Consider the following 22,586-nt stretch of genomic DNA (forward strand, 5'->3'; position numbering starts at 1 on the left):
CTGAAAAATCCCTGTGCTATTCATGAGGCACTTTTATATCGAGTCCACACTCTTGTGTTCCGTTGATTTTACCGTGTGATGTACAAATGCAGCGAGGCAACATGGTACCCTATAACACCACACTTCCAGCCCCCAGACAAATATTCTCAGGATTTAAAGAAGGTGATTTTAAGAGTTTCTGTGTGCTCTTGCCCGTTAAAAAGTGCATGCATAAGGATGCAGGCAGGGCTTCTTACACACTGATGTCTAAGATCAAGAAAATTACTCATTCATTTCAAAACTCAGGAAGCCCAAGGTTGTGTACCAACTCCCTGAATTGAGAGGCAGGAAATACAACAAACTTCCTGGCAATTCACAAGTTGCATATGCTCTGGATTTGCTATTTTGGATCTACCTGTATTTGAGTGTATCTACACTAGCGTTTCAGTTTACTTTACAGTAAGTACAGACATTTTCATTGGTATCAGCTACGTGTAACAGGCAAGGACGCACTTCAAACAACAAGGCATCTTGGAGCATGTGTGCAGAAGATGACACGAGACTGCTTTTGTCTTCTGAGCTCGTTCCTAATTTCTGTGTCTGAGCTGTATCTGCCACCCATGTGTAAATCATTTAACAGAACACAGCTTTGATGAGTTTGTGCCTTGTCTGAACTTACTTTTTTTAAAATCCTGGAGGTACCACAGAAGAAAATGAAAATGATCTCCACTGCTTTAGAAACTGAACTTTACAAAAGAAAAATATAAACATTTCTCAGATTTATTTCAGAGCATTCTAAATCCCAGGAATGTTTATGGATGCCAGGCCACACAGATTAAGCAATTTAGAGATTTCGGGCAAGGGGGCCCCACTTTGCAGCAGGTTTGGAAAAGAGAAAGCATTTCAGCGCATGTTCTGCCACAAAGCATCTGGCGGGCTAAGTGAGAGCTTCAGAATTCCTTCCGAAAGGGATGGGAGACTTCCTGTCATTCCTGTGTGTTTCTGCATGTGGGACCTGGGTGGACAATGCAAAGTGTAAACAGATGTAAATGGTGAGGGAGGAGGCCAGGCCAGGCTTTGCGCTGCACACTCCCCAGGCCCAGGTCGGGCCTCTCCCCGGAGCTTGCCGGGGACAGTTCCTCCCAAGTTACCGGGCGCTTGAATGGTTTATTTCACCAATATTTGCTTATGGAAATAAAGGGGCGCGGCCAGGGCGGGAGGAGCGGGTGGAGGAGGGGCCTGAGGCCGAGGGGCTCGGGCTGAGCACCAGCAACCTTGTCTGCTATGATCATTAACCTTTCTGGGGAACGCGGCTGCCCGAGCTCTGAGGCTCAGAATGTGAGGACAGCCCCGCGGACACCGCGCAGGCCGCTCGGACCGCTCGCTTTACCTCGCGCGCCGTCGCTCCAGCGCAGTGTGGCAGAAAAATGAGACTTCAACAATTCTTTTTCCTTTTTTTAATCTTTATGATGAGTCCTCTCCTTATCCACGGACAGAGAGCAGGTAGGACTTTGACACTTTTGTACCGAGTAAATTGTTTTTTATGCCTGTTTGTGCCCATGGGCCTCCGAGCACGACTGTGTTTGTATTGAAAATCACTTGGGGTGGGAAGGGATCAATTGGGAGTTCGAGATTTGCAGATACTACCTACTATATATAAAATAAACTACATTCAGTATCTCGTAGTAGTCTATAATGAAAAAGGATATGAAAACGAATATATATATGTATATGTATGACAGACATTATGGTGTACACGGAAATTGACACATTGTAACTGTACTTCAACTTTAAAAAACCACTTAGGTGTGCTTCGGAGAATTGAGGATAAGTGTGTAGGATTTCAGAAATTTGTTGTCTATCCTGGTAGGTCTGTTATTTGCATGTTTTTAAAAATAGCTAGATTTTAAAATGGTGATAAATATTTTATCACTATTTTTCTAAATTCAAAGAAAATTGATTCCAAAGCTAGCATAGGTATGTTATACTTGTAAGTAAAAAGACAGCTGTTATTTCTAGATATATAGTCAGATGTGCCACTTTAAAAGGTGCCATTTTTAGTATTATCACGTTTGGTCAAGATAAATAATATTAATTCACTTGACATATTTTTCAAGGATTCCATCAGTTGTGTTGTTCTTAAATACCAGGAATTTAGTAAACAAAGTTATTCTAAAGTGCTTTTACTTCAAAACTAAATATCTAAGATTTCAAAGCACTGGCAAGTTAAAAAAAAGAGTATATACATATATATATGTATCTATATATAAAGTTTTCTAAGAAAAAAGCCAACTAAATTTAAATAGAAAGGTGACAAAATTTATATCCAAATATGTTAGATTATTCACTTGATAATATACTTCCCCATTTAGAACAGAAGATGGTGCATAAGTGATTAAATATTCAGTCTCTGCCTTTTAGTTAATCAGAAGTTTGATCACTGAGATTATTTCAAATAAGGGCTCCTGGTCTGCCCTTTTACATAAGTAAGAAAAAAATTTCAAATTAACAACTCCAAAAGCATCTGATCCTTTCTTACTGTTTCCAGCAATTGCTATTCAAACTGTTTCTCCTCTGCACGGGGAACTATATTCAGTATCTTGTAATAGCCTATAATGAAAAAGAATATGAAAAGGACTCTATATATAACTGAATCCCTGTGTATACCAGAAACGTGAACTGTTAGGAATACCTGTCATGCATTTGCATCACCTTAATTTGTTTTATCACTGCACATCTGAACAAATAGCAAATAATCACAGTATAATTTGGATCGAGAATGTTCCCTCACATCCTCCAAATTAAACAACATTAATTTTTGGTAAATGCTTCTCATATTTTTCTTTTTTTTTCCCCTGCAGCTAATTTGGCAATGAGGAGAAAGCTGCCCAGATACAACTGTCTTCAGAGGAGATGTATACCCCTCCATTCACGAGTCCCCTTCCCCTGAGGTACTTCTGATAGAAAGAGTTTTACTGCATTTGGGCAATGTTCCAGATTAGATATCCCTGAGAATGTTTATTCATATTTTGCACGTGTGATCATGGCTTGACAGTGATGTCTGTTTCAGGAACGCATACTCACAGCTGGCGTAGTAACAGTGACATGAAATGATGTTTGGGAATTGCTTTCATCATTTAATGGAACAGATGAGGAAAATCTTGATAGTTGTTGAATTTGAGTGATAGCTGTATGAGGATTAATACTGTTGTATGTGCTTGAGAATTTTCGTAATTGAAGAACCAAGCACTAGGAGAATTTAATTATAAAGGTATCTTTAAAAATGAGTTTTGGAAAACACTGACTAGCTCCCTGTGTTTTCCAGAACAAGCACATTTCCCATTAAGACCACTGTGTGCTAAAAATTTTCTGGACACATTTGCCCAATATCACCAAATGGATGATGTATTACCCTCAATACTTAGTAGTTTATTCTTTCTGAAAACATTTCTTTTAATATGTAAAATCAACTTAATATTACTGACATGGCAGCTTTCCAGCTTCACTAATAGAATTGGTCTAGATGGTTGCATCTTTAAGGATAAATTCTGAATAGCATTTTTCCCTCTTTTTAACATTCATGGAAAAAGCAATGATTTTACACCACCACCATCACCAGGAATACTGCTTGAATCAACTAACTTCAAACACCTGTTTAAGTTACTTCATACTAAAAAATAAGGAACTTGACATTCCATTGTAATGATTTTAAGCTCTTTAATTTACATGAAATGTATCTTCCTTTAAAAAAATAAGTCATAGAAATATCCTTCAACTGGTTAACAGAACACAGGCAATGGCTAAATTAGCGTATTGAGTTGGCCTGTGGACTGGGGTATTTATGGCACTTTTCATTCAGAGGGAAGAATGATTGCTGTGCCTGTTTTAATACGCGCTTTTCCAGCCAGTGAACACCCGGCGTCAGACAGCAGATGAAGGAAGAACAGTTCAGTAATAAGCATTTATTACGAGAACCAAGACAAAAAGCCAAGTTCTCTATGCCTGTATCTGTAACAAATTTGTTTTTGCTAGTAAAACATGAAAAATAAATTTGGTGGAGGAATCCAGAAAGATACAATAAAAAGTTCTTGAGAAGCCAATTAATAGGGACTCAAACATGCATTAAAAGGATTTTATATGTGAAAAACATCCTTTGGTATGTGTAGATAATGCATTTCAGTCTGTTATGTAAATAATGATAAAAATCTGTGCTTAGGATGGGTGGAGAAGTTCAAGATTTCTCCAGCCCTCCTCCACAGATAACAAAAGAGGCATCTTGCAGTAGCGAGGGAATTCCTGCATATGCAGGGAAAGATACCTCACAAACGCGAACAAAAGCCCTTAGTCGGCCACAGGTTATATTGGCTTTCTCCACAAACCACCTGCCATAAAAACTCTGCTGCCAGTAAACAAGATAGACTAGGGACATTTGAATTGTCAAAGCTAAGGAAAATTTTGACCTGTAAACCAAATTTGTAAACCAAAGGGAAATTTGAGTCAAAGCCACATAAGTCTGTTAAGAACAGCAATCCTTTACAAAAGTTGGGTAATCCTTTTAAAGAATGGCTCAGGTTACAGCGTCCATTTTCTCAGTGTTTAGACCAGTCCTGCATTCCAGTTAACAGTTTTTTAAAGAATGTGTAGAAGTCACATTTTAGAATCCAGCGATAGTATAAAAGCCAGTGCAAGGTAAACGTTAAGATAGTTTCCCAAGATCTTGCTCAGCCAGCAAAATGCTACCTTCGGGTTTGATAGCGTGATTCTCACTGTCCTAAATACTTGCACATTTTTAATATGTCTTGCGACCAGGTACTTTGACAACTGGATAAAAGCACTGTAAACGCAGGTGTTAGAACTCTGGCGCAGAACCTCCTGTTCATTTGCCCCCCTCTGTTTCCTTCATGCTTTAGATAAAAATCACAAGTTACTTGACTCAGTTAGGGTCAAGGAAGGTAAAAGGATAGGTAAGGTAAACAGTTGACTTTGAAGTTTTACAGATTAACCCTTTAGTGTGGTTTAGGATGGGAAAGCCCTATTACCTTTACTCTGTCCATTTTTCCTTCTCCTGGAGTCCTTGTCAAAGATCTTCAGTGAGATTTCCTAACAATTGAGGTAGTTAAATAGAAAATCTATGCTGTGTAAAATTCATTTTCTTCGTGCTTCTTTTTTCTCACAAATATTTTGGCATCACCTTCAGCCCCCAGTGGTTAGAGTGAAGGAAAGCAAGAGAAGGGTGAAACCCAAGCTTATAGGTCGGTGTGAGAAGTAGAGCGGAAATGAGGTAGGGGCTTTGGTGCTAATGCTGTCCCGTTCCAACAGTATTGTCTCACTACAGCCTCGATTTTATTTATAAATACGCTCTCCTGGTAACTACACACTCTGCTAACATGTATTCTTTCCAGCTTTTTAATAATTATTATAATATATGTTCACGGTAGGACATTTTTTTCTAACAGTCTAGGAGAATGTCAAGTCCAAAGTAAAAGTCTGTCACCCTACCTCATTCCTCGTTTTCATTTCCCAGAGATAACGGCTATGAAAATGTTTTTGGTAAAGGTACCTTTCAATACATGAGTTTAAATTGAGACCAGTTAATACTCTCTTATCACCCTTGATTGCCATTCAAATGTAAGTGATTCTGGTTGTCTATTTTCTGCCTGATTCTTACCCCCTTACAGTCATGGGCTTCTGACCCCCCTGATCAAACCTCTGTCCTGTCTCCAAAATTTTTACTCAACTGTCCTGGTGTCCTGGCCCTTCTCACTCCATTCTGCCTCTTTGGCTTAACCGAAAGCCAACGCTGCACCCAGAACCTCCACTTCAGTGGAGCACGTCATCACCACCTTTAGCAGGGCTCTCGGGAAGTTAACTCTTCTTTGATGCACCTCCGATTTCCATTCAGCTGTATTTCAAACCTTTAATGACCTCCAGTTTCCTTAAACTTTCTAACCCCCTCATCCAACTCACAGCAAGAGATAATTCCTCTTCCCAGAGAAAATGGAGATAATTAAGCTTCAAAATCAGACACTGCCCTCAAACTACAAACATCTTCATCTGCAACACTTCTCCTATTTTGCCTTCCTAGTCTTCCATTAAGAGACTCCTCTCTTGGGCGTGGTTACTCTCTCCACACCTCAAGCACCGTGATCCAGAAATGACTCGCTTCCCCAGAATGTTCAAGATGTCAAAACTGATCCCTTTCAGGGGGAGGGATAGCTCAGTGGTAGAGCATGTGCTTAGCATGCACGAGGTCCTGAGTTCAATCCCCAGTACTTCCATTAAAAAATAATAATAAATAAATAAACCTAATTACCTACCCCCCCACCCACACACAATAGGAAAAAATAAAACAAAAAACAAAAAAACAAACCCAAACTGATCTATTTCATCTTAGGAAAAAAAAGAAAAGAAAAAAGGTGCACCATTGACCCCGTAGTGCACTCTGGTGACTCGTTTCCTCCCGTCTGTCTTCCAACATGCTGCTTCCCAGGGAGAGTTCCCTAGTGACCTCCTTCTTCTGAAATCCAGTGAACACATCAGTTGTCTCTGTGGGTCAAAAGGTAGAATGAGGGGGGAGGGTAGAGCTCAAAGTGCTAGAGCGCATGCTTAGCATGCACTAGGTCCTGGGTTCAATTCCCAGTACCTCAAATAAACCTAATCCCCCCCACCCCGCCGCCAAAAAAGAAAAAAACTAAAAATTTTTTTTAATTAAAAAAAAAGAAAAACATAGAATGAATTTTCCTGGTTTCAGTGACACCATGCTTCCGTCTGGCTATCTCTGGAATAAGAGATACTTTTCCTCTTAGGACCCGTACGGGGTGTTCAACTGCCAACCTGGCATCACCTCTGCTGCCCTGCAGACTCTGGAAGCCCACGGCCACAGTGCACGAGCATGTCTCCGACACGGCTTCCACACAGCTACTCCTGTAACTCGACTCTGTTCCAGTACCATAGATGTCATCAGGAAGGACTTCCCTGCTGGCAAAAAAGCAGTACCAGAATAAAGTCTTAATACAGGTCAGGAGGGGAGGGTGTAGCTCAAGTGGTAGAGCACATGCTTGAGGTCCTAGGTTCAATCCCCAGCATAAAGTAAGATAAATTTAATTACCACCCCCCCCCAAAAAACTAAAAAGATTACATAAAATTTAAAAAAAGAAGGGTCACATTCTTGCTGAAAGATGGCCCCCGTCCCTGACAAGCCAAATAACTCAGAGTCCGGGTCTTGGGTCTTAGAAGAAAAGAGGCAGCTTTATTGCTTTGCCGGGCAAAGGGGACTCACAGCAGGCTGGTGCCTTCAAAACTGTGAACCCTCCTTGGGGATGGGGTGGGGTGGTTATATAGCCATAGCTCAAACAATGAAGTACTGATAACAATCAACAATCATTTTCTCAGCAGAAGACTTAGAATGGCGTCACGATGCCTCCAGGTGACCGATTCTATAGACGCCAGCGGTTGTCACTCTTTCCATCTCTTTATCTCGCAAGCGCCCAAGGCGTGGTCTTCTGGGTGTTTGGCCTACTTCGTAAGGTTACAGTTCTGTGACCTCCCTGAGGACAACTCAGAAACCAAGTATGAGTATTGCTTTTGATTACTGGAATAAAGCAGAAGCAGTAAGATCAATAGCTTTAGTTTTAACAGTGGGCCTGGGACTGTGAGCAGCAACCGGTCAGTCAGATTAGTCGACCGTTTTAAGGGCAAGAAATCTGTTAGCCTAAATGCAGCCACTTTATTAATCCTCCTTCAACATCTTAAAAAAAAAAAAAAAACAAAACAGTTCCTTCCCCTACCCGATACTGTTTTCCTTTTCCTAGGTTGTTTTTCTCCGTAACACCTAACACCACGTGACAGAACATATGTTTACTTTCTTGTTTGTTTCGTGTCTGCCTCTCTCCATTAAAACGTAAGTGCCAGGACAACGGGAACTTTGCTTTGATCCCATCTATGTGCCCAGTGACTCTCTGTCGTCAGCCCTCCAGAGATACTTGATGCGTGACTGAATGAATACCTAAAAGTAGAGTCTTTAATTCCTCTCTCTCAAGTATTTCTCCTATGTTCTCAAAACCTGGAGGATAATTATAAAGCCATCATGTACTAGATGTTTACTATATATGAGGCCCTGTGCAGTGAAACATCCGTGTTCCTGTCCCTTCTACCTGACTCCCTGCTTCCTCTTTTTTTTTTTTAACATTTTTTATTGATTTATAATCATTTTACAATGTTGTGTCAAATTCCAGTGTTCAGCACAATTTTTCAGTCATTCATGGACATATACACACTCATTGTCACATTTTCTTCTCTGTGAGTTATCATAACATTTTGTGTATATTTCCCTGTGCTATACAGTGTAATCTTGTTTGTCTATTCTACAATTTTGAAATCCCAGTCTATCCTTTCCCACCCTCCACCCCCCTGGCAACCACAAGTCTGTATTCTCTGTCTATGAGTCTATTTCTGTCCCGTATTTACGCTTTGTTTTTGTTTGTTTGTTTTTGTTTTTGTTTTTTAGATTCCACATATGAGCGATCTCATCTGGTATTTTTCTCTCTCTTTCTGGCTTACTTCACTTAGAATGACATTCTCCAGGAGCATCCATGTTGCTGCAAATGGCCCTGCTTCCTCTTTTCATCTCTGTTACTACTGTCTTAGTGCCATCGTGTCTCTCCAGCATCACCTCCACACCTGATCACTCCAGCCTCCAGCTCTGGTTCCGGAAAGCCCATTTTTTTTGTTTTAGCATCTGATCTTTTTAAACTGTAAATCCGATCATGATCCCTTGATTAAAATCCTCCACTGTCTCTGAGGTCTTCAGGACAGTGAGAACGCCCATCATTTAGCAAGGACCGCCTTACAAAATGCCCCTGCCCAGCCCCGCCTCTTCTCCCCTGCCCTCTCTCCGAGCGGATGAGAGTTAAGACTGGGCTGCCTGGATTCTAGCTCTGGCCACACGGCTGACTTGCTGCTGATCCTTGGTAAGTCACTTATCTTCTGTAAGCCTCCCTCCCCTTCCACGTCTGTGAGGTGGAGCTAGTAATGGTGTTTACCTTATCATCGCCATAGCTACCACGTAGTAGGTGCTAAACACACAGTAGCTAGAGTGGTTACCATTACTTTCATGTCAGTCCATCCTTCACCTCTTGCCAATCCTCAAGCTACACTTCTGCCTGCAGGGTCCTTTCCTTACTCTCTCCCCTCACTATCAAGTCATCCGTCAAGACACCTTCCCTGATTTTGATACCCCTACCAATATTAGATGCCCATTTTTTGTTCTCAGCACCATTTGCACACTTCTGCGCAAGTACTGAACTCACTGCATGGTAATCATATGTCCACTAATGGGGTTCCTCCCCTCTTTCCTGAAAATTCTCTGAAGGTGTAGTGCAGGTGTCTGGACTTTGTTAAATTAACATTTGTGAAGTGGAGCAGAACAGTAAGCCTTTTTTCAACAGCTGGTAAGTTGAAATAGAGAAGTTTGCTACAGGTCTTGGAGGAAGTACCCGGCATGCCTGGAGGGGCCCCCTGGGAAGAAGGCAGTGTGCAGACCGAGAGCCAGGACCTGGGGTATGTGCCTAATAAGGGCCCTGTGGGTGGAGCACTTTGGGTTCCAGGGCTGGAGCCATATTGGTGAACTTGATGCAGGAAAAACGGATGTGGGGCATGAGGAGGGCCGTGTCCCAGGCTTTGGCTGAGCCCCTGGGATGTGCCCCGCCAAGTGTGGGTCCTTGGCTTCATGCAGGAAAGAATTCGAGTGTGAGCCACCGTTGAGTAAAGGTAGATTTATTTAGAGAGATACATACTGCATAGAGTGCAGGCTGTTTCAAAAGGCAAGAGAAAGGCCACAAGGTGTGGGAGTGGGTGGGTGCTCACATTAAAGTAAAAATAGGTACACACTTTTTATGTTGCCGAATCCAAACTCATTCTGCTTGCTGCATGACAGGCCAATAAATTGGGAGACGAGGTGTTGGGGCAAGGAGTAGGGACTTTATTCGGAAAGCTGGCAGACCGAGAGGATGGCAGACTAATGTCTTGGAGAACCATTCTGCTCTAGTCAGAATACAGGCTCCTTTTATACAGAAAACAAGGGGGGGGGGTTGGTTGCTGTAACCTTCTTGCTGCAGGCGTTCTTTGTTCTCGAAGCCATCCCTGTGGGCTAGGTCATGGTGTCGGTGTAAACCTCCAACAAAACAAAGGCTATTCTCTTCTACACTTAGAGTACGGGCTGTCTCTGAAGAGGAGAGAGTGAGAAAGGGAGGCCAGGCATGGTGTTACCTGTTTTTATGGGCTCAGTAGCTTAACACGCCTACAGATGGGACCATTCCAACTACCCTGGGAAAGGGGCTGGGACTCCCAGGAATTGGGCCACCACACATTCTTTGGCCTTTTGCGGTTAGTCTTGGGACTGTCATGGCGCCTGTGGGCATGTTATTCACCATGTTACTATGTTACAATGAGCATATAATGAACCTCAAGGTCTACTAGAAGTCAAACCTCCCACCATCTTAATCCTCAAGGCCAACTGGGAGTTGAATCCTCCACCATCCTGGTGTTAATTGCTGTCATTCCTTGAAGGGCTGTGCCCTGCCCCCTTCCCTCCTGTCTCATTTTCAAACCAAAAGAGTTAGATTTTGGTCAGCCCCAGGGAGTCTTATCTAAGGGGCACATTAGGTAAACAGGCCCTGGGAGGCAGGGAGACTCTTGGTCACAAGGGCTGTTTGTGGAGGGGGTGTGTCACATCAGGCACTTCCATTTGCTTGTGACCCTGCACTGCTCTCCAGGGCATGTGCAGGAGGGGCTGGGGGCCACATAAAGCACATACCTGGCAGCAATACCACGGAGTAGCTGAGCTAAACTCTCGATGGTGGCTTGTATTTATTTATCTTTGTATCTTCAGCTGAAAAAAGTGCCTGGGCTACAGCAGGCACTCCATAAATTTTGCTGAATGGAATACAATTAAACGTTTATCTTAGCATTCAGGAATTACTACCATCATGCCCCAACACACATTTTCAGCTTTATTTCCTGATATTAATTGTCAAACTGAACTCTCGATTCCCTACGTCTGTGCTGTTCTGGAAGGTGCTTCCTCTTCCAGAAATCCTTCCCTCATCTCACCAAGCTGAAACCCCTCCCCTCCCCCAGGGTTCTCTTCAAATTCCATTTTCTGTATGAGACCTGCCCTGATCCAAGTAGCTTAAAATAATCTTCCACTCTCAACAATCACTGCATTTTTATTTGTTGTTGTTTTTGTTGTTGTTGTTTTATTTGGGGGGCGTAATTAGGTTGTTTGTTTATTTTAACGCAGGAACTGGGGGTTGAACGCACTCTATCAATGAGCTATACCTTCCCCCGCACTACATTTTTGTCTGTAGGTTTTTTAAAGCCATTTATCATACTCAACTTTACTTCATCAAGTTTTATCAGCACTAGAATATGGGTTCCTTGAAGACCAGACAGCCCCTAAAGTTTAGATTATAACCTTATGGTGTATGAGCAGCCTGAGAGCAGCTTTAAGTATAGGGGATTCCTGCATGGACTATAATATCTGTGGGATGTCTTGCTTAAAACTACTGTTTTCTCAATTAAACATAGTCCAGCATCCAAAGACCACGTTAGAGAAAAATCCCTAATTTACTGATGAATTAAAACTTTTCTATAAAGACCATAATGCCTTAATGGTAATATTTATAACATATTGAATATATAAATGTATAAAAATATAGCTGTTTTGTATATTATTATAATAAATGTATATTCCCCTATACGAAATATGTATATGATGGACTAAAGCCTCATTTCAGAGTTTTCTTCACTTTGGAGACTGATTTCTCATTACAAAGTGTGTAATAATTCTTTCTGCAGATATTTACTTAAAGTAGCTGTTCTCGGGGAAGGGAATAGCTCAGGCGTTAAGAGTGCATGCTTAGCAAGCCCCAGAACCTCCTCCAAAAAAAAAAAAAAAAAAAAACCTAATTACTTCCCCTCACCAAAAAAAAAAAGTAGCTGTTCGCTGTCATTTTCAGGAATCTAAAATTTCTTTGTAGCATAAATTTTCTGTTTGTTCTCAGTTAAGTATTCAATTAGTGACATAGTGATAGCAGGTTAACTGTATTATTACAGGGCAGTAATATATTTGAAAAATTGATTAATCTTAGATAAGAGCAAGAGAATATTTATTTTATTTATTTTTATTTTTTAGGTGACTTGAGAAAAACAAAATCACCTATTATTAACTTCTTCAGTACATTTCATTCTTGGATGTATCTTTTTTTTAATAGTGATGTGTGGTATTGAACGCCACAATTCCCTCCGCAATACCAATAATATCAGAATGTTAGATGAGTTCTAAACTTCCTGATCTTAACAAATTATAAGCAGTTGTCACCAGACACAGTCAAAATCTTGTAAGCGTGTCTACAATTCCTCAGAATATTGCTAATTTACAATTAAAATCCTTGATAGTTTACTTGTTACCACTCAGATTATTTAGAAATATTTATAAATAAAATAATTAATCATACAAACCACATATCTTGTGCTTTCTACATTTCTTTTTTTTAACATATGCCTCTGTTGAGGCATATTTTACATATCATATAATCCACTAATTTCAAGTGTACAATTCAATGACTATTTTGGGGGGTTTTTTTGGGGGGGTAATTCCATTTATTTATTTATTTATTTAGGAGATAATGGGGATTGAACTCTGGACCTCATGCAGTCTAAGTATACACTCTGCCTCTTGAGCTGTATACCTCCTCCACGGGGTCATGGTTATGGTCATGTCCACCTGCACATCCGTGGTCATGCCAGGAGCTTGGTCAGCCAGTCACTATTCCAGCCCCTTCAGCCTTCCAGAGCATTGACCATTGATTGGTCCTTTTCTCCTGCTAAGACTGATTATTTCCATAATTGCTGCCAGTATTACAAGCTTCCTGCCACTCTATCTTCATCTCACTGTTCTGGAAGAATCCTGAAGTCTTCAACCAGGCATGATACTGCTGTTGGAGTATACCCAAGAAGTCAGATTGGAAACCCTTTGAATTCTTCATCCAATCCCATGCTGTCTAGCAAACCTACATTTCTGTGGTCAACTTGCCTTACGCTTCACCTTAACGGCTTCTAACTTTTTCTACGCACCTCAAATTTTAGACCCTTATCTTCCTCATTTTCAGCAGAGGGCCTTGCCTCACGTCACAGAGAAAATGCAAGTCATCACATGGTATATCCCTCAGCTCCCAAGTATAAATCCCACCTCACCCGCCTCCCACTCTGCTCACCCCGACCCTCTTCCTTTGAGTGCCACGAAGGCGGGACCATGCCTCCATCCATGCGTGGACCCCCTCCCTCCCTTCCCACTTTCTCAGGAATCTTAAAACTGCCACATACACGTTGTCTTCATTCTCTCTTGCCCTCTGGATCATCATGTCAGCACAGGTTTAAATGCCGGTAAGACTACACAGTAAAACACACACACACACACACACACTCCTCAGTCAAAGCTCTCAAGGATTCTGTCCTTGTCTCCGATGCGTTATTTTCCATTCACATTTCAACCTACTCTCATCTGTCTTATAATTTCTTTAAAATAACCAATCATTTTCATTTTCTTGGCCTTCCCTCTGATTTCTCAGCAGAATTTAGCAACTGAAGACTCAGCCTGCAAAATCCCTCTCTTAAATTCTAGGATACCACACTTAAACTTTCCTGCTAAATTCTTAGCTGACCCTCTGGCTCCTAGGCAGGCTTAATCTTACTTGGGACGACTTGCATGCTAGGGTTTCTCTTTACTCTCTCCTGCTCTATTTCAACCATTCCTTTAGATTTAATTACCTCTTTACACTGCTAATACTCTGCAGGAAAAAAAAAATCCAAATGAGAACAAGCAAAGCCTATTTATTCATAGCTTGCTGTAGCAAGGGAGTCAACCACCATCACTTACGTTGACAGAGGCAGGAGAGTGGGAAAACACATAGAAAAAAAAGGAAAACTTCAAACCTAATTTGATTGCAGGTTGTTGGTAAGGGACAGTTGATGGCAGGTTACCTAGAAGTGGGGCTTCCTGTGTGATTGGTTTGGGGAACCTGTATGGCTTTCTCTGGATAGTCCTGAATTAGAATTAGGGGCAAATATTAGTAAAGCTGACAGTTATTGACCAAATTCTTACCATGTGGGGCCAATTGTTACAGAGTTTATGGGTCAGAATTCTATTTTAATATATGGTCTAGCCATTGTCCGTTTGTAAATTCAGTCTTCCAGCTCCGAACTTATCTCGTTCCCACCACCCACACCTATGTACTGTCTGCCTTGCACCAACTTCCTCGTATCTACTTTTGCTGTTTTATCCATTTTTCATCTTACGGCTTCATGCTGCTTTAATACTTTTTAGGTTATCTCTCATCCTACTTGAGATTCACATAAAATTCTTAATGTAACTCACAAAACTGGACATGGAAAAGCATTTCTCTCTCATCCCAACCCCTGTCTGACTCCCTGTAGCTATCTGTGAGTTTGTAAATGTGTCCTATTCCTTTCCACTTCAGAATTTTCACACATTTTATTTTCTCTGCCTAGGATCTAGGATTCTTTTTTCCCTTCTCTTTATCGAGTTTATTCCTACTCAATCAAGGCTCTGATCAATTGCCACTTTGTATGTGTGTGTATGAGCGTGTGTGTGTGTATGAGCGTGTGTGTGTGTATGAGCGTGTGTGTGTGTGTACGTGTATTAAATAGAAGGTCTCTCATGACACTGGCCCGAGTAACTTTCAGGTCACTTTGGAGTTCTTTAGATTTCACATTTCGTTCACATTGAAATTGTGTTAGAGCTTTCAACTTTATACTTATCCCTCACTTCTTCTGCTGTAGTAACACTTTTATATATACAAAAATTATATGTATGATACATACACATATTATTTAAACACATGTGGAATGCACTTACTACTTTGCCTCATTACAGCTTGCTAAACTTAGATGTACTTATTTGTAGATACAGAAACAGTCATTTTGTATGACTTTTTTCATTATATGAACAGCCTTTATTTAACTTGACTCTGTTGATGGGTATTTATTTACTTATTTATACTGTTCTGAACAATGGTGCATTGAACATGTATGCACATCTGAACACCTGTACGCTTACTTTCTTACAAAACTTGTCTAGAAGTAGAATCACTAAGATATGCACTTTAAAAACATTTTTTTGAGATAAAATTCACATTCCATATAATTTACCCGTTTAAACTATACAGTTCGGTGGTTCTTACTATAGTCAAGTAGTTGTGCTACCATCATCATAATCAATTTTAGTACCTTTTTATCTCCCCATAAGACAAAATCCATACCATTACCAGGTCCTCCCCACTTCTCACCAACTCTCTAATCCTAGGCCGCTACTAATCTACTTTCTGTCTCTATAGATTTGCCTATTCTGGACATTTCATATAAATAGACTTACAATGTGTTTTTTTTCTTGTGTGATTGGCTTCTTTTGCTTAGCTTAATGTTTTCAAGACCCATCCATGTAGTAGCATGAATTAGGAAATCATTCTTTTTTAATGGCTGAATAAAATTCCATTGTATAGAGAAATCACATTTCGTTTATCCAGTCATCTAGTGTTTCCACTATTTGGCTACTAGGAATAATTCTGCTCTGAATGTTTGTGTACAGGTCTTTGCTTGAACATATGCTTTCAGTTCTCTTGGGTGTATACCCAAGAGTGAAACTGTTGGATTATATGGTTACTCTGTGTTTGAGTAACTTATTGAGGAACTGCCAAACTATTTTCTACAGTGATCGCAGCAATTTACTATTCCTAAGAGCAATACAGAATGGTTTCAGTTTCTCTACATCCTCACCAATACTTGTTTTTATAGTCATCCTAATGGATGTGAAGTGGTGTCTCATTGTGATTTTGATTTGCACTTCCCCTAATGACAGGATGCTGAGCATCTTTTCATGTGCTCATTAGCCATCTGTCTATCTTCTCTGGAGAAATGTCTATATAAATTCTTTGCACATTTTTTCCAATTGACTTAACTTGTCTTTTTATTTTTGAGTTGTAAAAGTTCTTTATATATTTTGAATACAAGGCCCTTATTGGATATATGATTTACAAATTAGTTTCTTCCATTCTTTTGGTAGTCTTTTCATTTTCCTGGTGGTGTCCTTTGAGCACAAAAGTTTTTAGTTTGTTAAAATCTAATTTGTCTACTTTTTCTTTGGTTGCTTGTGTTTTAGATGTTATATTAAAACACCACTGACTAACCCAAGATCACAAATATTCACATTTATATTTTCTTCTAAGAGTTTTATAGTTTTGTTGCATTTATGTCTATGATCCATTTGGAGTTACATATTGTATTTGGTGTGAGGAAGGGTTTCAGCCTCTTTTGCATGTGGTTATCCAGTTGTTCTAGCACCATTTGTTGAAATCACTATTCTTTCCCCCATTGAATTATGTTGGAACTACTGTAAAAAATCTGTTGACCACAAATGTAAGGTTTTATTTCTGGACTCTCAGTTCTGTTTTATTGATCTATATGTCAATCCTTGAACTAACCCTATACTGTCTTGATTATGGCAGTATTGTAGCAAGTTTTAAAATCTGGATGTGTGAGTCCTCCAATTTTGTAGCTCTTCAAGATTGTTTTGATTATTCTGGTTCCTCTGAATTTCCATATCAGCTTGTCAGTTTCTACAAGGAGCCAGCTGTGGCTTGGATAGCATTTTGTTTAATCTGCAGGGAAGTACTGCCATCTTGACAATTAAGTTTTCCAATACATGAACAAGGGCCCTTGAATAACACAGGTTTGAATTGTGAAGGTCCACTTATGTGGATTTTTTTTTTCACTAAATAAGTACCACTGTACTACCCAACCCAAGAACAAGGCACCAACAGATTCAGTGTCTGGTGTGAGCCTACTTCTTTGTTCATGGATGGTCGTCTTATTGTTGTGTCTTCACATGGTGGTAAGGGAAGGGAGCTCTGTGGGTTCTACATTGTAAGGGCACTAATCCCAATCACAAGGGCTCCACCCTCATGACCTAATAATCTCCCAAAGGCCCCTATCCATTGGAAATTAGGTTTCAACATATGAATTTTGGGGGAAAACAAACATTCATCCTATAGCACCTGAATAAATGTTTCTCTGTTTGCTCTATTCTCTTAGAACAATTTCCAGAGGATTTAAATATTAAAAATAATAATAATAATTTTCACCAGCTATGGTTGATTCACAGGGAACAGGGACCACAGAGTTCTTCATATCACCACTTTAAGTAACCCTCCAGGTTATGTATATTTTAAACATTGGTACTTAGTGGCAAATTGCTGTCTAGAAAAGCTTCACCACTTTGCATTTCCAATAGCAAGTAATGAGAATGTGTATTCCCCATACTCTTGCCAAAACTGAGTATTATCAATACTTTTAGTCTGCCTGTCTCATAAGCAAAAAAACCATCTCATTATGTTCAAATTTTTGGCAGTCTGAGTTGAGAGATGACTCCTAGAAGAGGCATACTGCATATTCTTGCTGCTAAATTAATTATAGTTAACACCCCACCATGACTGTCAGGTAAATGAAAAATGAAGGAGGTAGAAGTTTCTAGAAATAAAGCAAGAGGCTGCTTTCATGTCTTTGGGAGGTGGTCAAAATAAACTGCCTAGGACCAGCCCCAGGACTCCCCTGGACACACAGGCAGCCATGCTGGTATCCAGCCCCAAATACCCAATGGCTGGCACAAGCCCTGGGACCCCCAGGCCACATACCTAGCCTCACCATGACCTGGCCCTACCCACCAGTGGACTGGCAGCCACTACATGAGGCAGGGCTTGGCAGCCAGTCGGGCTGTGGGCCAAAGCCACCTACCAACACGCCCACAGAAGAGCCCACACAACCAATCTAGGGGGCACACTAGAGCACATAACTCTGGTGACAGAGAGGAGTGTGCTGCTGGGCCCCATAGGATGTCGTCTACATAAGGCCACTTCTCCAAGATTGGGAAATGTAACTTACTTCCCTAAGACATAGAAATAAACACAGAGAATTAGGCAAAATGAGGAGATGGAGGAATATGTTACAAACAAACAAGATAAATATCCAGAAGAATATCAAATAGCAGGCCTTGTTCTGAGTCAGATTCACCATAAAACAAGAGAAAGAGAAGAGGAGAAATGCCAAGTTAGATGAAAAAACTAGGGAGCATTTAAGAAGAAAAGAAGAGCGATATAATGAAGAAGCTGAAATGAAGCAGCAGCTTGAACTCACTCTCCGAGCCCTGGAAATGGAACTGAAGGGTATAAGAAATAATCCAAATCAGGTTGTAGAAAAGCGAAATGACTCTGAGAGGCAATGTTCTCGAGAGCAGAATGCAAAATATTACAAGATGAAATCCTGACCAATCACCTTTCCAAACAAAAGGAGACAGAAATGGCTAATAAGGAAAGGAGTGCTGAGGTTTCTCATAGTCATGAAAAAGACCTGTTGCATAAAACCCACATGTTACAGAAAGAAACTGTCAGGCTGAAATGAGAAAAAGAAACAATAAAAAATCAGAACCAAGAAAAGGAAAATGAGTATTTTGAGACATTGAAATTGTAAAAGAAAAGAATGATCTTCAAAAGAAAGTAAAACAGAATGAGGAGAACATTATTCCAATATAGTGGACAGCTTAATGTTCTGACAGCAGAAAAGACAATGCCAAACTCTAAACTGGAGAATGAAAAGCAAGCAAAGAAAGACTGGAAACAAACGTTGAAACATACCATTCTAGATGGACTATTGCCGTCCACAGTCATGATCAAAGTCAGGCAGTAAAGAGCGACCTAGAACTTCCTTCCAGAGAGCAAAAGATGAGTGCTTTCACTTACAGGACAGAATGAATGTGTTGTTTTGTTTTTTGTTTTGTTTTTGCCAAGTTGCTTTATTTAGTAGAATTTTACATTATGCAAAATATAAATAAAAGCATATATTAAAAAATAAAAAATCCGCCCCCCTCTTCCTCGGCACTACCTGTGGAGGTGGAAGCCGTCTCCTAGTCAGCATCATGGCCACCCTCAGACCCCTCCTGAAGCCCAAGATCGTCAAAAAGAGGACCAAGAAGTTCATCCGGCACCAGTCAGACTGATATGCCAAAATTAAGCAGAACTGGCGCAAACCCAGAGGCATTGACAACAGGGTGCGCAGGAGGTTCAAGGGCCAGATCCCGATGCCCAGCATCGGCTACGGGAGCAACAAGAAAACAAAACACACGCTGCCCAGCGGCTTCCGCAAGTTCCTGGTCCACGACGTCAAGGAGCTCGAAGTGCTGCTGATGTGCAACAGATCTTACTGTGCTGAGATTGCTCACAACGTCTCCGAGAACCGCAAAGCCATTGTGGAAAGAACAGCCTAGTCACCAATCCCAACGCCAGGCTGCGCAGCGAAGAAAATGAATAGACAGCTCGTGCACGTTGTATTTGTGTGAATAAAACCATGAAACTCAAAATAAATAAATAAATTTTAAAAATTAAGAAAAAGTAAAACCCCAAAATATTAAGAAAAATTGTTGAGACTACCAATGTAGGTCATTGAGAAGTGAAGATTATTAGGGGAACAATCATTTAATATAAAAAAAAAACTAATTGTATAAATTGAAACTTTTAAGAAATATAGTTGCTATATTTATATTGAAAGGTAAGAAAATATCTTTCAGCACTGAAAAACCTGGTAAATTTTCGTAACTCATTGGGTATAAAAAGAAATTAAGCATGAGTAAACTGGTCTGCTGCGTAGCATTTATTATTACATTTGTTTCTCTTTTGCTTCCAAATACAGGTCTTTTTCTGTCTAACCTCACCGGGTCTGTCAGAAGAAGAGTGAAGGAAAGGATGTAATTGTGTGATTGCTTAGAAGTTCCTGGACGAAAAGGAGTTGTTTGAAAGCACCTGGGATGGTTGATTAGCTTCACAGGATTCTCTTCTTCCTGGTTTCTCTTTAGAGGCAAAATAACATAAATTCAAAAGCAGTCCAGTTTGAAGTATATTTATTTGCTTGCATAACAAAATTCTCTCTTCTTCTGCACATTATTATTCTTACCTGAGTTAAGAAGAAAAACTGTTTTAATGTCTTAGAACTCTCTAATAGTAAAATGTGCAAGAGTTTAAAATTGTTCTTTCACATTCCTATAGTTTTCCAAAGGTATTAAAATTACTTTATATATGTTTGAGTGATTTTCTTTTTATTCTACATCTGAAATCAATTCCATTGACTATTTGACTTTAAAGTTTAGGGAGAAAATAATTGGTTCATTGATTATATAGAGAGACTAAGAAAGAAGTTACTAATTTCTACCAATTTTATATAATAGGCTTTAATGTTTATGTACGTTATTTTTACTTTGAATAATACCCACTTAAAGTTGTAAAACAAAGTCTGAAATAATTGTAGTTCATTTTATATTATAACTGAAATGTTCATTTCAAAAACCTGTTTCTCCACATGTAGTCATAAGAAACCAATGTTCGATTTCCTTTGAAGTTCTGTTTTATGTTCTTAATTCATTTGTGTCGATAGCTTCTTAGAAAAGCCAACTTAAAACTGACATTTAAAATACACCTATGCCAATGAAGTCTCAAGCAGGGCAGGGTCTGTCTCTAACATATGAGTGCTCAACACTCTGCTAGGCTTTGTTTTGATGTTATTCAACTTGTGATGAGACGTGTAAATACAAAATCAGAAGGAATTTAAATATTTGATTACCTAAGAAGGAAACTGTCCTGTCTGAACTGTACTGATATGATAATCAGTTGTTCCAAAGTTGTTAAATATGCTCTTAATTTGTATTTATTCAAAGACTGTTTAGCTCAGTGCCATAAAGTTTTTATTATTTTACAGTTAAGATAATTCCAGATATGAAATTTACACATTCATGTCTTGACTAGAAATTTTACTTTATAAACATTCTAGAGCCATAAACCATTATCTCTTATTTTGCTAAAATAAAAGATTGGGATTAATGTATGAAGAATTTGAAATAGAAATTCTGACATCATGAATGTTTGTCTCCCTTTCATAGCTTCTTAACAGTGTCTTTTGCAATGGGAGGTGATTATACAAAGTACTGTAATTAAATTCACACACAAAAGATGTTTTGTGAAACATGTTATTTCATTATTTAAATTGGATATTTTGGGGAAACTCTAAATGATTTCTGGGTGAATTATAATTCCTTTACACAAGTGCATTTCAGTAGAAACACAAGCTATTTACAATTATATTTAAAACATGTATGTACTTATTTATATAATTTGTACAAAAAGAGAAAAAAACAATATACAGTTCAGGTATATTTCATGGACTACAAGCCTACACTTTTGCAAGTACAGATTCCCATATTCACAGAAAAAGTTAAAAACCACCCCTCCCATTGTAAGGTAGTTAAATGGTTATGCACATCTGCTCATACAATTTCAATAACTGTTCAATAAAACACTCAGTGATCTGAGTTCTAGTTGTCCTTACTTGTATAAGAAACATTCAGATTGTGGAACACAGTATGGTAGATGGGTTCCTGATACTTGTCTCTGTTTCCATTGTTCCTTTTTAAGACTGATCGTACCCTGCCACTGCAGATCTTTTACCTCACTCAAGATTATCAGAGGAAAGGCAAAGAGTCTCTCAACAACCAGTGACACATTTGCTGAAGGTGGCACACCAGAACAAGCCCATGGCAATGGAGCCATATTTTTTTCACTGGCAAGGTGGAGGGGGAGACCAGAGGAGTGTTAAACTATGTGTACTTTACCTTCTTTGTGATTTGGTGTTTGTTTTATTCTTTTTTCTATTAAAAGTTCTTTGCAATTTCTAACATTTTCAGAACACAAAGGAAAAATTTTATATCGTTTCATCAAGATGGTTGAGGGGACCAGAAATAATGGTGCCACCACAATTTGGGGCTATGGGATGAGTCACTGAAGTGGAGCAGAGTAGTGGATCAAAGAAGAGTTGTAAATGTTGATCCCTTCTTTCCTGGCTCAGTCCCTTCCAAACTCTGTGAAATCAGTGAAGGCTTTGGTCCCTACACCATTTTCACTCTTTCCCAGGGCCAGTACTTGAATAAGTAGGTGCAACATCTAACAGTGTGCCCAAAACCTCAGTAATCAAGATAAGTAACACCATTTTAATGCCTTTCTTAAATGTAATGAAATGTAGTTGATTTAAAATGTTAGCTTCAGGTGTAAAGCAAAGTGATTCAGTTATACATACATATATATTTTTTCAGATTCTTTTCCATTACAGCTCATTACAAGAAACTGAATGTAGTTCCCTGTGCCACACGGTAGGTCCTTGTTGTTTCCTTATTTTATATATAGTAATGTGTATCTTTTAATGCCATGTAAAAAAATTAAACACCAAACAATGCATGATGAGCAAAATATCAAACTTTAGGTAAATACAGGATCTGAGCCATGTCAGAGCCTGAGGCAAAAGATAAAAATTAGTAAACTAGCTCTCATCCTGTCAGTAACTAGAGCTTGTCTTAGGACATTGGACCCTGAGTCCAGCCCTCCATTTCTTCCCTTTGTTCTCACATCACCAAATGACTTCACTCCCTAAACTCTAGATCTATA

The 22,586-nt window shown here is 39.6% G+C and overlaps 1 protein-coding gene and 1 pseudogene across 2 annotated transcripts; both read left to right on the top strand.

The window, feature by feature from the left end:
* The first annotated feature begins 1,269 nt into the window (after positions 1-1,269).
* On the top strand, positions 1,270-21,823 carry APELA (apelin receptor early endogenous ligand). Of its 2 annotated transcripts, none has more exons than XM_010986368.3 (3): positions 1,270-1,482; positions 2,841-2,930; positions 19,792-21,823. In XM_010986368.3, the coding sequence occupies exons 1-2, from the start codon at positions 1,407-1,409 to the stop codon at positions 2,927-2,929; spliced, it is 165 nt and encodes a 54-aa protein (XP_010984670.1). In that variant the 5' UTR covers positions 1,270-1,406; the 3' UTR covers position 2,930; positions 19,792-21,823. The 2 variants fall into 2 exon arrangements, with proteins under 2 accessions (XP_010984670.1, XP_010984669.1); XM_010986367.3 differs by lacking the exon at positions 19,792-21,823 and adding an exon at positions 6,786-6,839.
* Positions 19,012-19,413, top strand: LOC105094359 (large ribosomal subunit protein eL32-like; annotated as a pseudogene).
* Positions 21,824-22,586: the final 763 nt, after the last annotated feature.

Source organism: Camelus dromedarius, chromosome 1, assembly GCF_036321535.1.
Source record: "Camelus dromedarius isolate mCamDro1 chromosome 1, mCamDro1.pat, whole genome shotgun sequence".
In the NCBI taxonomy this organism is placed as follows: Eukaryota; Metazoa; Chordata; class Mammalia; order Artiodactyla; family Camelidae; genus Camelus; species Camelus dromedarius.